Raw genomic sequence first — 21731 nt, 5'->3', positions numbered from 1 at the left:
AGGGGAGATTATGGTGACTCCTATGTTCATTAGTGCATCCCAAAACACAACACTTGTAATGCCTCTTTGGCGCTGACATTGTATATATCTCCAGTAATTGCGGACCACAGCTTCTCACTCAGGGCTGTGTTTATGCTAATAGGGACATGAACAGAGGGAGAATCTGAAACAGCTCGTTTGGAGAGACTGTTCATGGTTTATTGGTTTTATTAAAAAAAAAAGAGTTGGTGGATTTTTAACATAATAGGCTAGTTGTTTTCACACACTGCAGCCACACAACGGTGTTCAAACACCTTATAAAAGTGATTTTTGCATAATAGGTCCCCTTTAACTGATGGACTGGAGTGGTGTGGATGACTTGTGGATTATTGGGATGTGTTTATCAGCTGTTTGGACTCTCATTCTGACGGCACCCATTCACTGCAGAGGATCCATTGCTGAGCAAGTGATTTAACCCTTTAACGCTTACGATCACACCGGCGTTCAGTGCATCACGACATCAACTGCTCGATATGGCCGCTCAATTGCAGGAAGCCCCGTCTTCTGAATGAAAGAGCCAATCACTAATCGGTAAAGTCAGCGTGTCACTGCAGCTGCCGTTAGAAGTCCTGGTTGCTATAGAAACAGTCAGCGCTCTGAGACGTGCGCTTAGGACTGCGCATGCGCACTGGCTGATCTAGCCTGAAAAATAAACTTTTTATAATGCTATTTGAGCAAAAGAAACAACATTTATGATACAGTTGTTGTCAGATTTCTTTGGTGATTTCAAATATGAAATTTAATCGTAAGCTTAGTGAACAGTTTTGGAGAATTTGATGTTTCCCCATTCAAAGAGATAAGAGCTGCACTTGGATACCCGAGAGGCGTTTCAAAGATGGCCGCTGAGTGACATGACTTGTCTTAAAGAGACTTTGGCTCAGCTAGAATATTTTAAACTCACGTGTGAAAGGGTTAATGCTACATTTCTCCAAATCTGACGAAGAAACAAACTCATCAACATATTGGATGGCCTGAGGGAGAAAAAAAAAATTCCCTTTGGAAACTATTCTTTTAAATCAATATATGTGACCCTGGACCACAAAACCAGTCATAAGTGTCAATTTTTCAAAATTGAGATTTCTACATCATCTGAAAGCTGAATAAATAAGCTTTCTATTGATGTATGGTTTGTTAGGATACAGGACAATATTTGGCCGAGATACAACTATTTGAAAATCTGGAATCTGAGGGTGCAAAAAAATCCAAATACTGAGAAAATCACATTTAAAGTTGCCCAAATGAAGTTCTTAGCAATGCATATTACTAATCACAAATTAAGTTTTGATATGTTTATGGTAGGAAATTCACTAAATATCTTCATGGAACATGATCTTTACTTAATATCCTAATGATTTTTGGCATAAAATAAAAATGGATCATTTTGACCCATACAATGTATTTTTGGCTATTGCTAGAAATATACTCCAGAGACTTAAGACTGGTTTTGTGGTCCAGGGTCACATATAATTACTTTAGAAGCAAAATGATGCAAGATCTGAGGAGAGACCCCCCACATGATTGTAAAGCGCTTTGGGTGTATAGCAATACACAATAAAAGCGCTATATAAATGCTTCATTCATTCATTCATTCATTCAAGATATAAAGTATCAAACTACCAAAATTAAAAAACAAACAAACCAACAAACCAACCAACAAACAAACAAACAAACAAACAAAACCCTTCAATCAATAACAAAGTTAATATATGCCAATGGGGTAAGAAAAATAAACTTGTTTCCCTTTGATTTACTTTTATTTTCTGAGCCCATTGGAAAGTATTTACTTTTTGTTTTATATATAAAATTATTTCATTTTGATACATTTGAGGGGCAGTCGTGGCCTAATGGATAAACCGAACTTGTCGGACTTGTAAACCGAAGGACGTGGGTTCGAATCTCAGGTCCAGCAGGGATTGTCGGTGGTGGAAGTGAATAACCAGCACTCTCTCCACCCTCAATGCCACGACTGAGGTGAGACCCTTGAGCAAGGCACCGAACCCCCAACTGCTCCCCGGGTGCCGAAGCATTAGCTGCCCACTGCTCCGGGTGTGTGTGTGCACATGGATGGGTTAAATGCAGAGCACAAATTCCGAGTATGGGTCACCATACTTGGCCACACGTCACTTAATTTTTCAGAAGACAAGACTTAAGACAAAACAAAAATACTGAGTAAGAAAATAATTTCTTGCAGTGTAGAGACCAACACAGGGATTGTAGACAAACAGTATAGAGACCAACACAGAGAGAGTGTAACCATATAGAGAAAAGCACAGACAGACTACACACAAACAGAGACCAACACAGAGAGAGACTGCACACATAGAGAGTCAACCCTACATTCACAGACATTAAATAAATGAGAAATCGTACACATGTACAACATGTGTACTGCTTACCGTAGTGCTCTATTCGGTGTCCTAACAAACCCAAGTGAGAAAAACAAAATCAGTAACTTTCTAATGCATGCTTTTGATTCACGGTGTCACATGTTGCAGGATCATGCTGTGTCAACCAAATTCAGAAACATTCCAATTTTTTATTTATTTTTTTCCTGAAGAAAGACGAACATAAATAGCAGTGAAATCCAAAATATTAAATGTCACAGATTAATTTTCACTGTGTAATCCACTATTTTGGAGGAGGTGGTCAAAATGACAATTTTGTCAAATACAATAAGTATCAGCTGAATTAAAACTTGACCCACATTTGGTTTTTCAACCACTGAAAATGGTTGAAATTTAACAAATTGCACATGGAGACACATTGAGATCCCCATTTCTATGGGATCGAACCATATAGGACCTTAAAAATGAAGATACCAAAAGAAAAGTTTGTTAAGAACCAAAATCTAAAAGTTTAAGATATCTTTAACACTGCTTGGGAAAAATAATAATTTTGTCTCTCAGCCAGTTACATGTTATGCAGTTTTTTTTGACAGAGGGAAATGAGTTACATTTCTAGTTTTAATATTAATAATTCTTCAGACATTCCTCTTTAAAAGAAAAACAAAACCATCAGCTGTATGCAACGTGACCACATCTGGTTTTTGACAACTGAAAACGTGTACAATTTACTGCTAGACCCATATTGTGATCCCCATATCTCTGGGATTGAACAATACTGGGCCTTAAAAATGAAGATGCCATAAGAAATCTTTGTTAAGAACCGAAATCTAGAAGAATATTAAGAAATCTTTAATACTTGAGTTACACGCATGCAAACTTTATAAAAAAAACATGAAAAGTGCTTTTTCCCCATTTCTGAACTTTTACCATTGGCATATAATGCAAAACAGATTACTAAAGTCAACAGATTTCACTAGTAGACCTACCAATCTCAGTGTAAAAATAACATAACGATGCAGCAATCTTTCTCAAGTAATTTTTCCTCCATGTAATTTGGCTCCAAATCTCAGGAAAAACGCCATTTTGACTACCCTCTATAAAATAGTGGACTCAGTAAATACACATCCATGGCATTTAATATTTTGCCTTTCTTTTCATTTATGTATTTTTTTTTTCACCAGAAAACATCAAAATCAAAAGTTTTAGCCAGGGACCTCTGGTTGAGTTGACGGAGAATATTATTAATTAAGTGAGCTGATATGAACTTGTTTCAGTGATATGTAGCACAAAAGAAGTTTGATTTAATTGAGCACATAAGCTAATAGCATCGCCGTTCCACCGCGAGAGACGTGACCGATGTGTGCTTACGCTCTGAAAAGCTTTTTCACACAAAATCAAATTTGGGAAGACGAGATATAGTCAGAATAATTACAACTGTGGCTTTTCAATAACGTCGGCAAACTGTGCAGATCCGATTAGCATACTGTTTTGTTACACAATCCTCCCTGCTAGCAGGGCCATTTACAGGCTAAGCTTTTAATTTCCTGTCAAGAGGCCGTTTTTTGTCAAAACCCAGCTTTTTTTTCATCCCAATCAAATTTTGGGTGAAAAGCATCTCTGATCTCGAGGGCTGTCGGGGAGTTAAGCATCTTGAGTAATGGAGATTATCAGCTCTCATCTGATGAGGTTAATTACGAAAATCTTTTCTGGAGATAAAATCTAGCTCCATTAATTACTCCAATCTGATATTATACATCGCGTTCTTCACACTTCAAACCATCTGGATGTGGAAGATGCTGATAGTATCGAGATGTCGTCACAAATCAATTAAACTCTGAGCCGCTTTTGAGCGTCATTTTCATACTGCAGAAGAAATGAATCATCGTGATTTACTGGAAACAAAGATATCGAACAACTCACCGATTTTGGGTGTGTGTGACCCAGTGAGATCCAGATGGCTGGTGTAGTCGTGTGGATGGTTATCTGTCAAAAGAAAACCAAGGAAAAACTGGTGTGGTTTAATGTATTCCATACTAATTAATCAACGTGACAGAGTCTGTGCCATTGTTACATGAAAACGCAGCATTCCCGACACTTTTTCCGACCGGCAGATGCTTCTGGAAGACAATGTGTCTGTGTTTACAATAGAAAACATCTGTACATCACCCGAGAGACGAGCAGAAATCCCCCCGAGACTTATCAAGAACACGCACAGAAAAGTTTTAGAGAGCAAAACAAGATAAAATCAACAAGTACACTGTAATAACCGCAGCTTTAAGCCTTTAAACAAATAAAGAAAAAAACTAATAAAAGCGATATTGCTCCATTTCTGCCAGACATCAGCGTTTACTCTTGAAACTGAAATTAAACTATATGATCTCAGGGATACAGGGTTCATGCAAGGACTGCCTGAAAACAACAGATTTGTACATTTTCTGAGGAAGAAGTGGGTGTTGCTTATATAACTCATAAAAAGTTTTCAAAATAAGTCTCTTCTGATTGCGAAAAAATGCTTTGCATCACAGGAATGAATTACATTTTACAATATATTCAAATCGAGTTCACATAACAGTTCTTTTAAATTCTAATAATATTTAACAATATTACGTAATTTAACTGTATTTTTGATCAAATAAATGCAGGCTTGGTGAGCAGAAAAGACTTAAAAAAATATGAATTTTTCCAAAGTTTCAGTGCTGGAAGATAAGTTTCAAATTTCAATATTTTAGTTTGTTTTGTTCAATTCATTAACCCCAAATACAAGTCACAGCAATAGTCATTGACATAGCAATCACACTTAATGATCAACCACAGCTGTGTTGTAATTGTAAATCAATTGATATTCATATTTACTCAGTGTCTGTTTGTTCAGAGGTTTGGAATCACGCTTATGAATTTACAAAGACGTGTCTAGGGGTTTTATATAGCGTTTTTCATTGAGTAGACAAATAAAATCTGCGTTAAATGCGACCCCGGGACACTTCAGTGTCATTTACACAATTATATCTCATTAGCAAATGACACCGCTGACAACAACAGCATGAAAACCCAGTGTTTATATGTGATTAACATCAATGCATTCGACCGGCTTCAGTTTCCCAACAACCCAGACGCAAATCAACACCGACACGTTATCTGTTTACAACGATCTTAGCGCAAAATAAGCTTGTAAACAACAACATGTGCGTGATTTCGCTCTAAAACAAAGGTTTCCCTCTCTCTCTGGACGTCCCGAGACACAAAGCAGAAAAACATGTCATGTTTGGTGCTTTCAAGCCATCACAGAGTTGTTCGCTGTCTTCTGCTGTGTGGATTTGAGGGCCAAAGCGAAACGGACAAGCATTAGGTGCAGAAAACACAGTCCAATTACACAAAGCAGCGCTGTATGCTTAACCACAGGACCGCTAGCTGCTGTCCCGCTCAACCGGCCCGCTTTGATCAAGGGACCAATTATCCCGTCTTCACTTCGCTGCGTAAATGAACTTGTTTGGTGCTTTCAGACAGGAAACAGCTTTCCTCGGCTTCACACGAACACGCGCTTTGCAGACTCGCTACATAAACCAAACTCGCTTTTCATCAGGACTGACTGTGAGGAGAGAGTTTGAAAGAAGAAATATCTCTGCCGCGGATACAAAAAAAACGCCTGAAAACAGTTTCGTGAATGCAGAGTTTGTTAAAACCCTTGGAGTGTGTTTCGTGTTTCATTGCAGGTACATGCAGAGCCGGGATCAATTAGCTTCAAATAGCGATCCGAAACAACTTCAGCTCAACATTGACAGAACAACAACACACACTATCAAACCCCAGCAGTCCCTCGTAGTTTTAGGCCTTTCAGGGTTTCTGGATAGCACACATCAAACACTGAACAACAGGGATGTCCACTTGATTTTGCAAGTATTTTTCCCACTGATTTTCTTTATAGCGATTTCAAAATATTCTTCAATAAAGATTTGCAAATGTTGAGACACATTAACCAGCTCTATGATAAATCACAGCATCACTTTTTGAAGCAAGCAAAATAGGAAAATTGTAAAACTGAACTATAATCCCATGAAGAATGGCAGATAATAAAAAAGCTTAAAACATTGACTTTTTAGCCATTCTAAAGTTTTGAAACTTATTTTCAGTGCAAAACACTGCCATACACACACACTAATGATCAAAGGTTTGAAATAATGACACATTTTTTAATACTTTTATTCAGTAAGGATGCACTGAATTGATAAAAAGTGACAGTAAATACATTTATAATGTTATAAAAGATTTCTATATTTCAGGTGAATGCTATTCTTTTGAACCCTCTATTCATCAAAGAATCCTGAAAAATAAAATATATCACAGTTTACAAAAAAAAAAATTAAGCAGCACAACTGTTTTCAACATTGATAATAATCAGAAATGTTTCTTGAGCAGCAAATCAGTATATTAGACTGATTTCTGAAGGATCATGTGACACTGAAGACTGGAGTAATGATGCTGAAAATTCAGCTTTGATCACAGCAATAAATTACATTTTAAAATATATCCGAATAGAAAAGTTATTTTAAACTGTAATAATATTTTAAAATTTGGCTGTATTTACTGTAATTATGATCAAATAGTCTTGGTGAGCAGAAGATACTTTTTTTTCAAAAACATAAAAAAAAAGTCTAATTTCAAACATTTGACCGGTATGTCAATTCCTGAATTGGATTTCAATTAAAATTGAGGTAGCAAACAGTATGCAGAATTGAAATTCATAAAAAGAAATTCATTTAACTGTCCTTTTAAACCAGAAATGCTAAATTTGTAAAGACTAGACAGAGATACATATTTTCAATCTGTGTTGAATTTCTGTGAAATGCAATTTAATAAACGAATTGTCTAGTCATTACCATGTAACTTCCTGTGCATTTTGGCCAATTTAATTCAAATTCACACTAATGAATCAAAACACTGCCAATTTTCCCGATCTGAATTTTGCCCAACCCTGATGGGCAGTGTAGATTTTTCCTGGGAATTTGCCAATTAAAAAAAATAATTAATAAAAACAATAATAATAATTTTTAAAAAGGCCTACAACTTATGGTAGGCCTGTCTCATTTATGACATTTAGTGACATTACCAATAAAAAAAAAAAAAAAAAATGTTGCATGATGACATCCTAGACCAATGTTATAGTGCTCAGCAAAACATAGACCCATAAAAAAAATATTCTTGGACCTTTAAAGGAAGAGCTCCCCTCCATCAGACATCAATTACAAAATGGTGCTCTTAAATGTGTCATACACTATGCCTTTAAGTGATGCATTCTCTGAATTTACATTTTTTGATGAAGTTTTCCAGGCCTAGTGTCAAAACAAAATGTCAAAGAGCCCCTCAAGCACTGGAAGTTATTTCTACATCCTCTTGTCTCCTAAAAAGAGTCTGTTTGCTGACAGAGGTCACAACCCTTGCCCTCTAATTCAGTTGTGCGAGACACACGCCGCTAGGTCAGATTCACAGGGGTGTGAATTCATTATATGATCATGCTGAGAAACGAGAATTAGCATTTTAATTTCAAAACTTTTACAGTAGAATCACGACTGCAGAAGAGGGTTAACCGATGTTTTAGTTGCAAATGCATTTTGATAAATACTGCTAAAAGGAACAGTTCAACCAAAAATGAAAATCTGCTGAAAATGTATTCATCCTCAGGTCATCCAAGATGTAGATGAATTTGTTTTTTCACCAGATTCAGAGAAATGTGGATTTTTGAGTTTTCTCAACTTGTCGTTTTAAGTTTATACAACCAAAATTTGAGAATCTCCCACAAAAATAAGTTGAGCAAACTCAAAAATCTGCTGAAGCTGGTTGCCTTCAAGTTTTAAGTTGGCTCAACTTTTTTTTTTTTTTTTACAGTGTGGGTGCCATCAGAATGAGAGTCAAAACAACTGATAAAAACATCACAGTAATCCACAAGTAATACACACCACTCCAGTCCATCAGTTAATGTCTTGTGAAGAGAAAAGCTGCATGTTTGTAAGAAACAAATCATCATTAAGGAGTTTTTAATTTTAAACTGTCAATTCCGGTCATAATATTAGTCCATAATCCATAATATCACTTCCTCCAGTGAAAAAGTTAATCTACTTTTGTCCTCTCACATCAAAATCCAATGACATATTTGCTATAGGAACTGTTTCAGCTTTTAAACAGTGTTTGCTTTTTTTTCATATTTCTCTCATGATTCAGACAAGATGCCTTTTTCACTGGAGAAAGCAATATTAAGAACAGAGGGCTCATATTTTAGCTGGAAGCAATGGTTTACAGTTAAAATGCAATAATGATGGATTTGTTTCTTACAAACACACAGCTTTTCACTTCACAAGACATTAACTGATGGACCGGAGTGGTGTGGATTACTTGTGCATTATTGTGATGTTTTTATCAGCTGTTTGGACTCTCGTTCTGACGGCACCCATTCACTGCAGAGGATTCATTGCTGAGCAAGTGATGTAATGCAAAAGTTGTCATCATTAAGACCTAATAAAATAAAGAGAAAAGTATGTCAGGGCTAAGATGAGAAAGCAAGCCTTTGTGTGAGAAACAGACCCAAATTATTATTTTTTATTCACTTCTCTCAAGTCTCTCTCTCTTATGACAGTTTCCTTTTTGGAGTTTGACAGCATCTGAAAAAGAAAGGCATCTCCTTTTGTTAAAATACAAGTTTGGAAAAGCACAAGATTGAAACTATTCCTTTAATAAAACACCCAGTATATTGAATTTATCGCACAAATTGTGCGAACAGCTCACTGAATTCAGTTAAGCACATAAATGAATCTGGACCTAGAAAAAGGCAGAGTTATTCAACAGACAGTGACAATATTCCCAAAGGCTGGAACAAACCTCTTTCTGAAGTGTCCTGTGTGCGGCAGACACTTAAAAACCTGCTGGTGGATGTTAATCAAACGCTGAGAGATCTCAGAGCGGCCACTGCAGAAACACACTCCCGATGACCTGATTAACATCAGCAGCGCTTCTGGGGAATTTATTCATCTCAATAAAACACACAGCTCAAAGTATGAGTGACTGTCTGACAAAACGCCTCGCGCAAAAATCAGCTTTTCAAACGACTTCTCCAACAAATCAGTTCTCTACCATAAAGTTACTTATACTGTGATAGAACAATGGTAACTTCATATAAGCTACCTATCATAAAAAAAACGTAAAAAAAAAAAAAGAACTTAAAAAAAACAAAAAACTTTTGTTATAATGACTTGACGATTGTGCTGAATACATTTCACCTTAATAACTAAACAAAATAGAAATTATATATTTTATGTTTTTTTTAGGACCACCAAGTGTTTTACCATTTACAATACTGCAAATTACATAAATAAATTAGTATGAATAGCTTTAATGCATCCTTGCTGAATAAAATAATCACATGCAAATGACATCAATCAATCAATCAATCAATCAATCGCATCCTGGCTGTACAAAAGAATCACATGAAATAATATAATAAATGAATAAATAAATAAATGATTAAATAAATAAATTGTAATGCTGAACAAGAGAACCACTTACATAAACACATACATAAAAAAGTATAATAATATAATTAAGAAGATAAAAGTACAATAACAAAAACTGTCACTATCAGGGTTGTTAGCATTACTTAAACTAAATTATTAATTGAAATAAAATAAACTAACTGAAATAAAACTATATAAAAAATATTTTTTCTCACTTCAACTAGTTTTAATTTGAAATTCTAAATGAACTAGAACTAAATAAACTAAAACTTAATAAAAAGTAGAAATACTTAACTACAATGAAAACAGAAAAAAAAAAATCTAAATATGAACAAAAACTATAATATTATAGCAATGATACTAAAATAACACTTGTCAATATGCAAAAAAAAAAAAAAAAAAACCTTAACGCTCTTATTTTTCTTAACACAAAACTTATTTTTATATATGTATTTATCTGTTTAATCTTAGAGTGAAACATGGACATGTTTTTCATCAGGTTCACCCATATGTTTGAGCATATGTGTCTGTCTTTATGCTAAGATGTTCTGGGTGTTTGCCAGGCGGTTCTGAGTGGGTTTTAGTGTGTTGCTATGAGGTTTCTAGGTGGTCTCGAGTGAAAAGCGCCCTCCGCTCTTGAGTCTCAGTGATATTCTGGTCTATAGATTTGGCTCGGGTCCCTCCTTCAATGCAAATCACCATTTTGCTCTTCTACCAGGGACAAAAATGAATCAAATTGTTCATAAAATTAATGGCACGTCAGAATTCATATTCATTCCACAAATGCAGCAGGACGAGGAAAGATCGTTTAACTTCACATTGACACAGGAGCAGCAGCTGTCTGTGGCTTTAAGAGCAAGAGTTAAAGCGCAGAGCTCACATCCAGGCCGCTTTCTAAATGTAAGTGCCCTACATTGAGTGGTCTGCAGGGGGAACGGGCCATTTCACAGCTCTCAGCTGGCAACGGGGATCAAACTGCTCTGCGCGGCTCTGCAGGCCTTTCAGAAGAGCTCTAATTTCTGTCCGTAACAGATGGAGGAATCAACACACTTTCAAGTCAACAGCAAATCAAAATTGACCCCGTTTACTTACTTAATGCACATTCCTGGTCACACTGTGCACAATTCATCAGCGTACAGTTTTAGAGAGGAAAACATTTGCCCTGATAATCTTATATCATAATGTAATACTGTGCTCTGTATCAGAAACCACTTTTATTTACAAGATCATATATTTCAAACCAAAGAGTCCAACAACCAAACTCAATTCCTGAATGTAACGCCCACTTCTGACATCGCAATCAATTCCTGACGGATAAAATCAAGTCTCGTCCTACATTCATTCTAGCTGAATTTCCTGTTTCACTCGGAAAAAATGTCAGATTGCAGAAGAAATATGACTTGCGGACACTTTTTCTTGTTATTTCTAAAGGAGATACTTTTGATACTAATATACTTCATTTAGGAAGAAAGAAAACGTAAAAGAAAAACACACAAAACCACTTAATCAAACTTTATTTATCAATATTTGTGAACAGCAATACAATAAAAAAATATATATATATATGCTACCATTCAAAAAAATTGGGGTCAGTAAAATGTTTAATGTTATTGAAGGAAGTCACTTTTGCTCACCAAAGGTTCATTTATTTAATTAAAAATACAGTAAAATTTTGAAATATTTTACAATTTAAAACAACTGTTTTCTATGTGAATATTTGTTAAAATGTAACTTATTCCTGTGACACGAAGCTGGATTTTCAGCATCAATACTCCAGTCTTTAGTGTCACATGATCCTTCAGAAATCATTCTAATATGCTGATTTGCTGCTTAAGAAATATGTCTGATTATTATCAGTGTTGAAACATAAAATATATATATTTTTTATAACAACATAAATATCTTTACTGTCACTTTCAATCAGTTTAATGCATCCTTGCAGAATAAAAGTATTAATTCCTTTAACAAAAACCCTTACCGACCCCAAACTTTTGAACACTAAGTACAGAAATGCAGTACTAAACATGCACTTTATGAACATCTATAGTACAGCATAATTCATATTCCACAGTGAGACAGGCTGTGAAGCGAGACTAAGCTCTATTTCAGCCGTGTTATCCGTCATTGGCAGGTTGTGGCGTGATGGAGCTGGGATCCGGCTCTCATTGCCTTGCTTGTAGAGATAAGCACAGATTTAATTGATGTCTTCCTCAATTTGAAAGAAGTAACATCATTCAAAACTGTGTTTATCTCTATGCAGTGATTCGTCCGACCGCCGAGGTGCAGAGTGAGCCGACGTGACGTCCTGAAGGAGCTTGAGGAGCTGAGATTGAGTCTCAGTGCAGGAGAGACAACACATGATGTACAAAACAAAGCAAAACAGTAAAGTATGCTTCGCAAGATACTTGATTTGCAGCCTTTTGAATATTGTGAATATAACAAGGATTTTAAAGAAACGGTTCACCCAAAAATTTAAATTTGTTGAAAATGACCTCACCCTCAGGTCATCCAAGATGTAGGATGTTTGCTTCTTCATCAGAACAGATTTGGAGAAATGTATCATAACATCACTTGCTCACCAGTGGATCCTCCGCAGTGAATGGATGCCGTCAGAATGAGTGTCCAAACAGCTGATAAAACATCACAATAATACACAAGTAATCCACACCACTCCAGTCCATCAGTTAATGTCTTGTGAAGTGAAAAACTGTGTTTGTAAGAAACAATCCACCATTAGGATTATTTAACTTTAAACCATTGATTCTCTCCAAAATATGAGTAAATAATCCATACTAACGCTTCTTCCAGTGAAAAAGTTGTCTGGTCTGAATCAAGAGAGAAATATGCACAGATCAAACACTGTTTGAAAACAGTTATATTTAAAACAAACAAAAAACTAATATTTTGTTGGATTTTGATGTGAGGGGACAACAGTAGATGTATTTTTTTTTTCAATGGAGAAAGCGTTATTATATATTGTGGAATGATTTGAAGTTAAAAACGTCTTAATGATGATTTGTTTCTTACAAACACGCAGCTTTTCTCTTCACAAGACATTAACTGATGGATTGGAGTGTGTTACTTGTGGATTATTGTGATGTTTTTGTCAGCTGTTTGGACTCTGATTCTGATGGCACCCATTCACTGCAGAGGATCCATTGCTGATCAAGTGATGCAATGCTACATTTCTCCAAATCTTATGAAGAAACAAACTCATCTACATCTTGAATGACCTGAGGGTAAGGACATTTTCAGCTAATTTTAATTTTGGGGTGAACTATTTATTTAATGCACATTTTTGGCCACATACAATAAGTTCATATCTCAACAGGTTTTTCACATTTCAAAAGTGAACTCGAGTGGTTGTCAGCACACAGTAAAAAAAAAAAAAAAAAAAGAAAAGATTATTAGAGTATGTTTTACAAGAAAATACTATTTCAGTATTTTTTTACTTCAAAATTTCATGTTTAATTTGATGTGTTGCTTGCTGCAATTATTTAAAAATTATTTGCAATTATTTGCAAAATGTACTAGCAGTTTCTGAGTGAAAACTCTTTCTACACCAATGTCTTTTTCAGTGCACATCAGGTCTCACTCTCTCATTCAAGCCGAGTGTCACTCTTAAAACGCTTGGCACGCAAAGCCGCAAACTCAATCTCGTTCCCTCAACCCTGCTGCTTCTGGGAAAAAGAAATGGTCAAAAGATTGCAAACCAAGTGAATGAAAATCTCCGGCAGCAGGGAATGATAAACTACTTTAATTCTGTGTGGCTTAATCAAAACTTTCCACAGCGACACAACAAGCTTCCCGTTCGTTTAGCGGCGCATAACGGCATGAGGGTACAAAAAAACGTAAAGTGGATTATTTTCCTGAATTCTCATTGGCCTTAATTTAGTTTGATTAATTGATTTGCATGTTTCCTCCCAATTAGGCTGGTGTTTGCAGCACAAGGCTGCAGAGAACAGGCACAAAATATAAACCGCTCTAATGAGGGAGAAATGTCAGGCTTTGTGAAAACGCCACAAACTGGAAAATTGCACCACAGATCTGTAAATGACTTGGCAATTATGGATTGCCTTTGACTGCGTACTGACATTTCAGTGACTAGACTTGAATGCATAATTTGCATGCTTACATGCGGCTGTTGTTTATTCTGTGATAATCACACGAAACCTGTCAGGAACGTCAGGCTCTCAGGAATACTTCACTCTGATTGTGTACAATAATATTTGTGCATAATGATGCTAGAATACAGTACTGAGTTTTTTTTCCCTATTTTTTGAAAGAAGTCTCTTCTGTACAACAGCGTTTTAGTGCCATGTTAAAAAATAACAAAAAAACTAAAATTACGAGATTAAAGTCGTAATATTTTGAGAATAAAGTCAAAATACTACGAGAATGAAGTCGAAATACTACGAGAATAAAGTCGAAATGTTTAGAGAATAAAGTCTAAATATTACGAGAATAAAGTCAAAATATTACGAGAATAAAGTCGAAATATTACGAGAATAAAGTTGAAATACTACGAGAATAAAGTTGAAATTCTACGAGAATAAAGTCAAAATATTACGAGAATAAAGTTGAAATGTTTCGAGAATTTAAATCGTAGAAATTAAAGTTATAATATTTAGAGAGTATAGCCTATATTGCGCATGCAAATGGCCCACATTGAGAGCACCGGGAGAAGTTGCCAGGCCACCAGAACTGATTTGAATATTGTTGCGTCCGAGCGGGGATGTCAATTTTAAGGACTCGCGGAAACAGCTTAATATCAAGAATATGATATTTATTAACAGACTGAACAGGAACAACTGTTTATCTTAACATCAGCTCACACACTCAATCGATATTCCTTTGGGGGGCGCTGTAGCTCTCTTATTTAACCCTTTTTTAATACACCACAAATACATGTGGGATTATTAGCAGAAATCATATCATGTGTCATATTCGCGGGGGACAGTATGCTTGGAAATAATATTTCATGTCTTCCATTGCATTCGTTATTTGTAGTGCGCCAGCCACACAATAGCAATAGCTTAAGCTTTGTGCTTTTAATATAAAACAAAGTCTCAGCTTTCAAAATCAGTTTTATAGCAAAACACAAATAATGTGATTTTCAAGCTCTTTAATGTGGCGTGATCGCTGTATTTATGTGAATCAATTCATTAAATTATTGTGAAAATTCCACCACCTGCTCCGCAAGCATATTTGTGTTTTTGTTCTTTATTTCAAGTTTATAGCAAGATATAAAGTGAAGGAACATCATAAAGCATGAAAAAAAAAAAAAAAAAAACGGTTTAGCCTAATTTATAATAAAAATAATGTCTCGTCGTTTGTTATTGTAATCGAAAAGATGATTGACTCACATGCTTCTTGACAAACATATTATTGCAATATAGCCTATATTGTTTGTATTTAGCTATAAAACTGACAGATTTTGAAAACTGATATTTGGAATATCTCCCGGTGCTCCCAATCTGGGCCATTTGCATGAGCAAAAGGCTAGAATAGCCTATCTCAAAATATTACAACTATAATCTTTATTCTCAAAACATTTCGACTTTATTCTTAAAACATTTCAACGTTAATATTGAAACATTTCAACTTTATTCTCGTAATTTTAGATTTTTTAAAACATTTTTTAAGTGGCACTAAAACGCCGTCATACTTCTGCTCATCAAGGCTGCACTTATTTGATTAAAAATACGGTAAAAACAATATATTTTAAAATGTAATTTATTCCTGTGATGCAAAGCTGAATTTTCAGCATCCTTACTCCAGTCTTCAGAAGCTAACAATATGCTAAAAGATTCTAGCAATGTGATTATGTTAACATGCTAAATCATGCTAACAACATGTCAAACCATGCTAGTAAAATGCTAAAACATGCTAGCAACATATTTAAAAATACTGCTAAATTATGCTAGAAATATGCTGACAATGTCACATCATGTTAACAACATGCTAATCTGTCAACAACTTGATCAATTATGGTAGCAAAATGCTAAATCATGGTATCAGTAGCCTATAGTAAAACTTGCTGGCAGAGTGCCAACTCATGTTTGAAACACACTGGCAATGCGCTAAATCGTGCTAGAAACATGATAACAACATGCTAAAATATGTTAGCAATATGTTAACTCATGCTAGTAACATGCTAGCAACATGCTAAAATATGCTAGCAATGTGCTTAATCAGGCAGGTAACATCTTAGAAAAGTGCTTCACCATGTTAACAAATCATGCTAGCAACATCTTAAAATATGTTAGCAATGTTAACTCACGCTAGTGTCATGCTAGCAACTCATTAAAAGATGCTAACAAAGTGCGAACTCATGCTAGAAATATGTTAACAATGTGTTGAATTATGTTAACATGCTAAATTGTCAACAACTTGATCAATCATGGTAGCAAAATATTAAATCATGCTATCAGCATAGTAAAAGTTGCTGGCAGAGTAGCAAATCTTGTTCGAAACAGACCAGCAATCTGCTAAATCATGCTAGTAACATCCTAGAAATGTGCAACACCATGTTAACAATGTGGTCAATAATGCTAACAACATGCTAAATCATGCTAGCAGCAAACAAAACTGTGCCAAATCATGTAAGAAACATACTAGCAATGCATTACATCATGCTAGCAACATGATCATGCTCACAAAATGCAAAGGCATGGTAGCTACATGTGTTAAACGTGTTAAATGCAATACGTTAAATCATTCTTGCAATGTGCTAAATCATGCTACCAACATTTTATTGGTTTTCTCTTACTTCTCTGAGTAAAACCTTCAAACCTCAGGCTTTTCAACTTTCAGACAAGACTTTGTCATGCCAACATCAAAATTTGTCATCTGACTTGATCTGTTTAAAAAAAAAATCATCTTTCAGCCATAGAAGAGCTAAAAATATCAAGTCACATTGGTCACTTAATTGATCCACACTAATCCAGATCAATCCTATTATGTTTGATAGCGTCACTCTGGCATCATTTGTCATCTAGAGATGAACACACACGAGCGAATCTACTATCAAATATTGATCAAACAATCAATGGAACATCCAGAAAAATCACTGGCAAGCAAACCAACAGCGTTCACATCAATAAACCGCAATCAACACCAGTTAGTCCAGAGTTCAAGGAGTCACGCCGCTGCCAAAGCAGACTGGTGGAGTCTGACGGCCTGGACGACTCGGGGAATAAACTAACTCAGCTCTGTTCTGGAAGACCTTGCAGGATTTAACCTAGTTTGTAAAATTAACACCTTCCACCCTGGAGCTTTATGACAAAAGAGCAAGATGTGTCATTACTGTCAAGACACCTAATAATTAGTCATCAGGTCCTTCTGATGAGAAATGAGGCTGGAGCTCGTGTCGCTTCTGCAGGCAGGGATCTGTACGTGTGAGAAAGACAAAGGAAAGTGTTTTCTGATTCAGTCCACCTCCGATCCATTTGTTCTTGTTTTATGCCAACGCAAGTCCACTTCCTGACGGGCCACTGTCACAGTCTCCCTCATTTTTTACTGTAATCAAGGCTTCCTCAAAAATGTAGTGAAAATCAATAGAAGACATTGACATTTCATTATTTGGGACAAATGTTACATATATTCGGATCTAATTTGGATGCACACAAATATTTCATTCATTTAGCCCTGATGAAGGCCTGTGTGCCAAAACATATTGGCAAGAACTTATTCATCAGCTCTATTTCGTTCGTTCGTTCGTTCATTCATTCATTCATTTATTTTTTTTCATTATACACAAGAGTTTCTAGTTTTGTGTCATAAGTACCCCCATTTAAGAATTTAAATTTCTCAAATAAATAAATAAAAATAAACATTTCTTATTAAAAATAAAAAATATGTTTATAAAAATATAAATATAAAATTATTAAATACAATTTTGTGAAGATAAATTTGTGAAGACAAATAAAAATAATCTATAATAACAAAAAATATGAACATAATATAATTCAAAATATGAAGTGTTTAAATAAATCATATAAAATAAATAAATAATAATAATAATAATAATTAAATAAAATTGTGTGAATTTGCACCAGAAAAACTTCACATAACATGCAGCACATCTGGAAAAGAGGAAAAGCATGCAAAAATGAAAATAAAAATAAATAAATAAATAATATGTAATTAATAACAAAGAAATAAATAAGTGAACATATAAATAAATAATACTAACTATAATAATAACAAAAATATAAATCAATCAGTCAATCAGTCAATAAGCACAAGGGTAGTCTGCAGAGCTACTAGAAGCAAAGCTGAATGGTCAATCATAGGAGTCATATCCGACCTTGAACTGAATGAAGCATTAAGTTTGCTAGCGACTGGCGTAATCTATCTGCTGTAATAAATGACAATCGATTGCTTGGGACATTCTTTTAAAAGCTCTTCCCAACAGCTTGCCAAACGGCCCGACGTAAAAGCTTTTTAAAAGCCCCTCACATTCGCGTATGACCTTCCCGTTACGTGCCTCTCCAAAAACGGCTCTTTTTAAATAAGCCAGGTTATCGGCCAGCCGCGTACGGCGTCTGGTACGAGCCGATTGATTCGTGAGGCCTAATCGAGTGTCTCCACGCCGCCTCATCGACACGGAGGAATGGAGCCAATTAACTCTGGCTTTTGGAACGCGGCGAAATCCGCATGCGTGACTGGCAGAAACGTCCAGCGAGCGTCTCCCAGCATTTATTATGAGTCGTTTGATTTATGTGCCACTATCAGGCTCCCCGGAGCGCGTGTTCGTCCCGGACAGACGCACGGTGATGGAGTGGAGCGGCTGGATGAGTAGCTATACGACGCTATTGATTATCTGCCTGTATTAGCGCAGCCGCCCATAGAGATGAGAGACTCCAGCACAGGTAATATCAGCCATTAATTAAAGGCTGCTGGCAGCAGACCAAGACTTTTGTCTGAGAAAGTGCCACTGAAGCACCTTTATTAGCATATTGAGGGAAATAATTGGCATCTGGCACTGTGGAGTGGCTCGCTGCGGCGAGGGTCACCAGGGCCCGACGTGTTTAAGAAGCACCATGACAGATTTATTTATAACAATAATACTTAATTTATAATAATACACTGCGTTGGGTTTAATTACAAACAATTTAGAACTTAGAAATTGACAGTAAGTTTAAAAAATAATTAGAAACATCAAGTAACGATAAATTTGAATATGAAATTTTGAAGTCTAAAATAAAAAAAAGTCTAAAATAGTATTTTCTAGTAAAACATACTCCAGTAATCTTTGTTGTATTTACAAATTAAAATGAACATTTTACAGTGTACAATTACTAAATTTAAAAAAAATGAATATTACAATTTTTCTTTCTTTTTCTTTTAGTTGTTTGTTTGTTTTTAAATAACAGGAAATTATATATATACACACACACACACACATACATTTTATTACATTTATAAAGAATTAAATTGTTAATGTCTTATGGCTTCATTTGATTACCAGTTTTTAATAATACATTTGTATTTAATCCTAAAAACACAGTTTTTCTGAAAAAAAAAAACACACACACACAAAAAAATGTAAAATTTAACTAAATAATAAAAGTGGATTCCATAACAATTATAGCAGAAAGCATGGAATTTCGGGAAAAATAAAACAGAATTTTGGAAATTTTGGATTTTATAGTGCTCTAAAATTTTAAATTTTGTTAAACTTAACATTTAATTAAAACGCAACACAACACACAAAAAATAAATAAAAAAAAAAAAAAAATTTTAAAAAAATCAGAGTTTCTGAAAAATAAAACATTTCACAGGGTCCTACAAAATAGTAATAAATTAAATAGTTTTATTAATTTAATCAATTAAACATGCTTTATGATTAATTATGATTAATTACACCTTTAAAATGGTATACAGAAAAATTTAAACTGACAAAGAATTTATTAATTAACTTTTAAAAAAACTTTTTAATAAAACATTGTTAAATTGTGTCTAAAATTAGAAACAATTAAAATGGGGGAAAAAATTAATTCAGAAAAATTAAAACGAGAAAAAAATGTATTATTTTGGGAAAAAAATAAATGATTAAAAAAATAAACAGATTTCATAGCGCCCCATTTACAGCGTCTGCAGTGCTGCAGCTGGGTGTTTGTCTAAATAAAAACAAACCGTGAAGCTCCTTAAGCAAACAATGACAGCTGCTGGGTGGTCTGTGGTGAAACAGATGTGTGAAACGTGTTCATTTGCGTGCAGACGAGCAGCGTTTCTTCGCCTAAAACCGTAATCAGGCGCTAAACGCTTAATTAGACGCCAGCGGAAGCTCACATAAACAAACAAAGACGAGCGTCTGATTCAACATGACTACAGTCTTACTCACTCCAGACAGAGCTCTGGACTGATTCATGATTGCATGTGATTCCGACACACCAATAATTATGCATAATCACCAATAATGATAAAACGAGTCATTTTAGTTTACGGCTGCTGACTGGTCAAGCCGGCGTTCCAGCTGTGAAAACAAGAAATAAAACAGCTGTGATGTGAAACACTTGTTGATCAGCTACTGTGCTTGTATTACCGCAATAAACTAATTTAATTTGAATAAAAAGCAGTTGTGCTTTGGTTTTAAAAGTTTGTTTCAATAACAAATCCAACAAACAAAAATGTGTTCTAAGAATGTTTTATTAACATTACCAATTAAGTTGTGAAAACGCTATTCATAAATGTTCTCTGAATGTTCAAATGTCCAGCTTATTTATTTATTTAAAGTTTTTAAAGCATTTTGGATATACGGACATTGAGAGAACATTCCATTTTATCATTTTGCAAACATTATGGGAACGTTACTTGAATGTTCTCTGAAAGTTCTGAAACACATATTAACATTCAAAAAACATTTCATGAACATCCAACGAAAATGTTAAAATACATTCCATGAATGCAGTATAAATAAAATTTTTCTGCTAATGTTTTGAGAACATTATGTAAAACCAGAGAACGCAGAATGAACGTTCTATGAATGGTACTGGAACGTTCTGAGGAGGTTCCCTGTTAGCTGGAATTTACCTGATTGAGATTAACGGGCCTTTATTTATTTTCCTGAGGCATAACTATCGGACAAAGCTTTTGCAGTATGGTTTTACTACAAGGATCGCTTTTACTTCAAAAGATCAAGTAAAATTTGGTTTCTCATGATAGGAGTCTTTAAAAGTGAGGAAGAGACTGAAGCGAGAGTTTGTGAGGCATTCATTCAGAAAGTGAGTCCGTCTCCATTTACCGAAGGGCCACTCCAGAGCCGCTGATACAGAGACACGACAGAGTCAAAGAGCCAGAAAATGAGAAAATGGAGGAGAGCGATGAAGCGTGATACAGATACACACAGCTGACTGCAGTATATGCAGAGAGAAGATCGACAATACCCATGTTAGAAAATAAATAAATATAAACCTCGCTAAAGTGACTCAACAAAACCATTCAGTCTATCTGTCTGTCTGTGATGCCTATAAATCCATTAGCAATGACCAATCAGATCACCTCAGCAACTGCCTAGCAACAGCTCAACCATAGAACTCCTAAGCAATGCCTTAGCAACCATCCACAACAACTAGAAATCACCTAATCAGAACATTCTAACAACTGCCCAGCAACAGCTTCATAATAGAACTCCATAGCATTCTAAACAGAACAACTATCGGAACATTTTTTTCCAGCTCATGAATGATAACAACATTGAGAGCCAATCAGAATCCACCCAACTTTAAAGAGCTTGAGCATTTAAAGCGACAGATGACAAAACTGCAGCGTGAAGTAATTATAAACAAAAAGTTATTGTGCATTGGTGTGGATAATATATTAGTTGTATCATTCTTGGTGT

The 21731-nt window shown here is 35.2% G+C and overlaps 1 protein-coding gene across 2 annotated transcripts in view; it reads right to left on the bottom strand.

Moving 5' to 3' along the window:
• Window positions 1-21731, bottom strand: part of LOC131538165 (protein shisa-6) — a 112407-nt gene that overhangs the window by 10273 nt on the left and 80403 nt on the right. Inside the window, exons 7-8 of one of the 2 annotated variants that reach the window (XM_058772042.1) lie at window positions 4305-4367; window positions 2436-2456 (exon numbers count right to left, since the gene is read on the bottom strand). In XM_058772042.1, coding sequence (XP_058628025.1) covers window positions 2436-2456; window positions 4305-4367 — 84 coding nt within the window. The remainder of the gene's footprint in view (window positions 1-2435; window positions 2457-4304; window positions 4368-21731) is intronic. The other variant, XM_058772043.1, reaches the window with a different exon arrangement.

Source organism: Onychostoma macrolepis, chromosome 03 (genome assembly GCF_012432095.1).
Source record: "Onychostoma macrolepis isolate SWU-2019 chromosome 03, ASM1243209v1, whole genome shotgun sequence".
NCBI lineage: Eukaryota > Metazoa > Chordata > Actinopteri > Cypriniformes > Cyprinidae > Onychostoma > Onychostoma macrolepis.
Note: the sequence above shows the minus strand (reverse complement) of the source record. Positions and strands in the feature narration are given on the sequence as shown.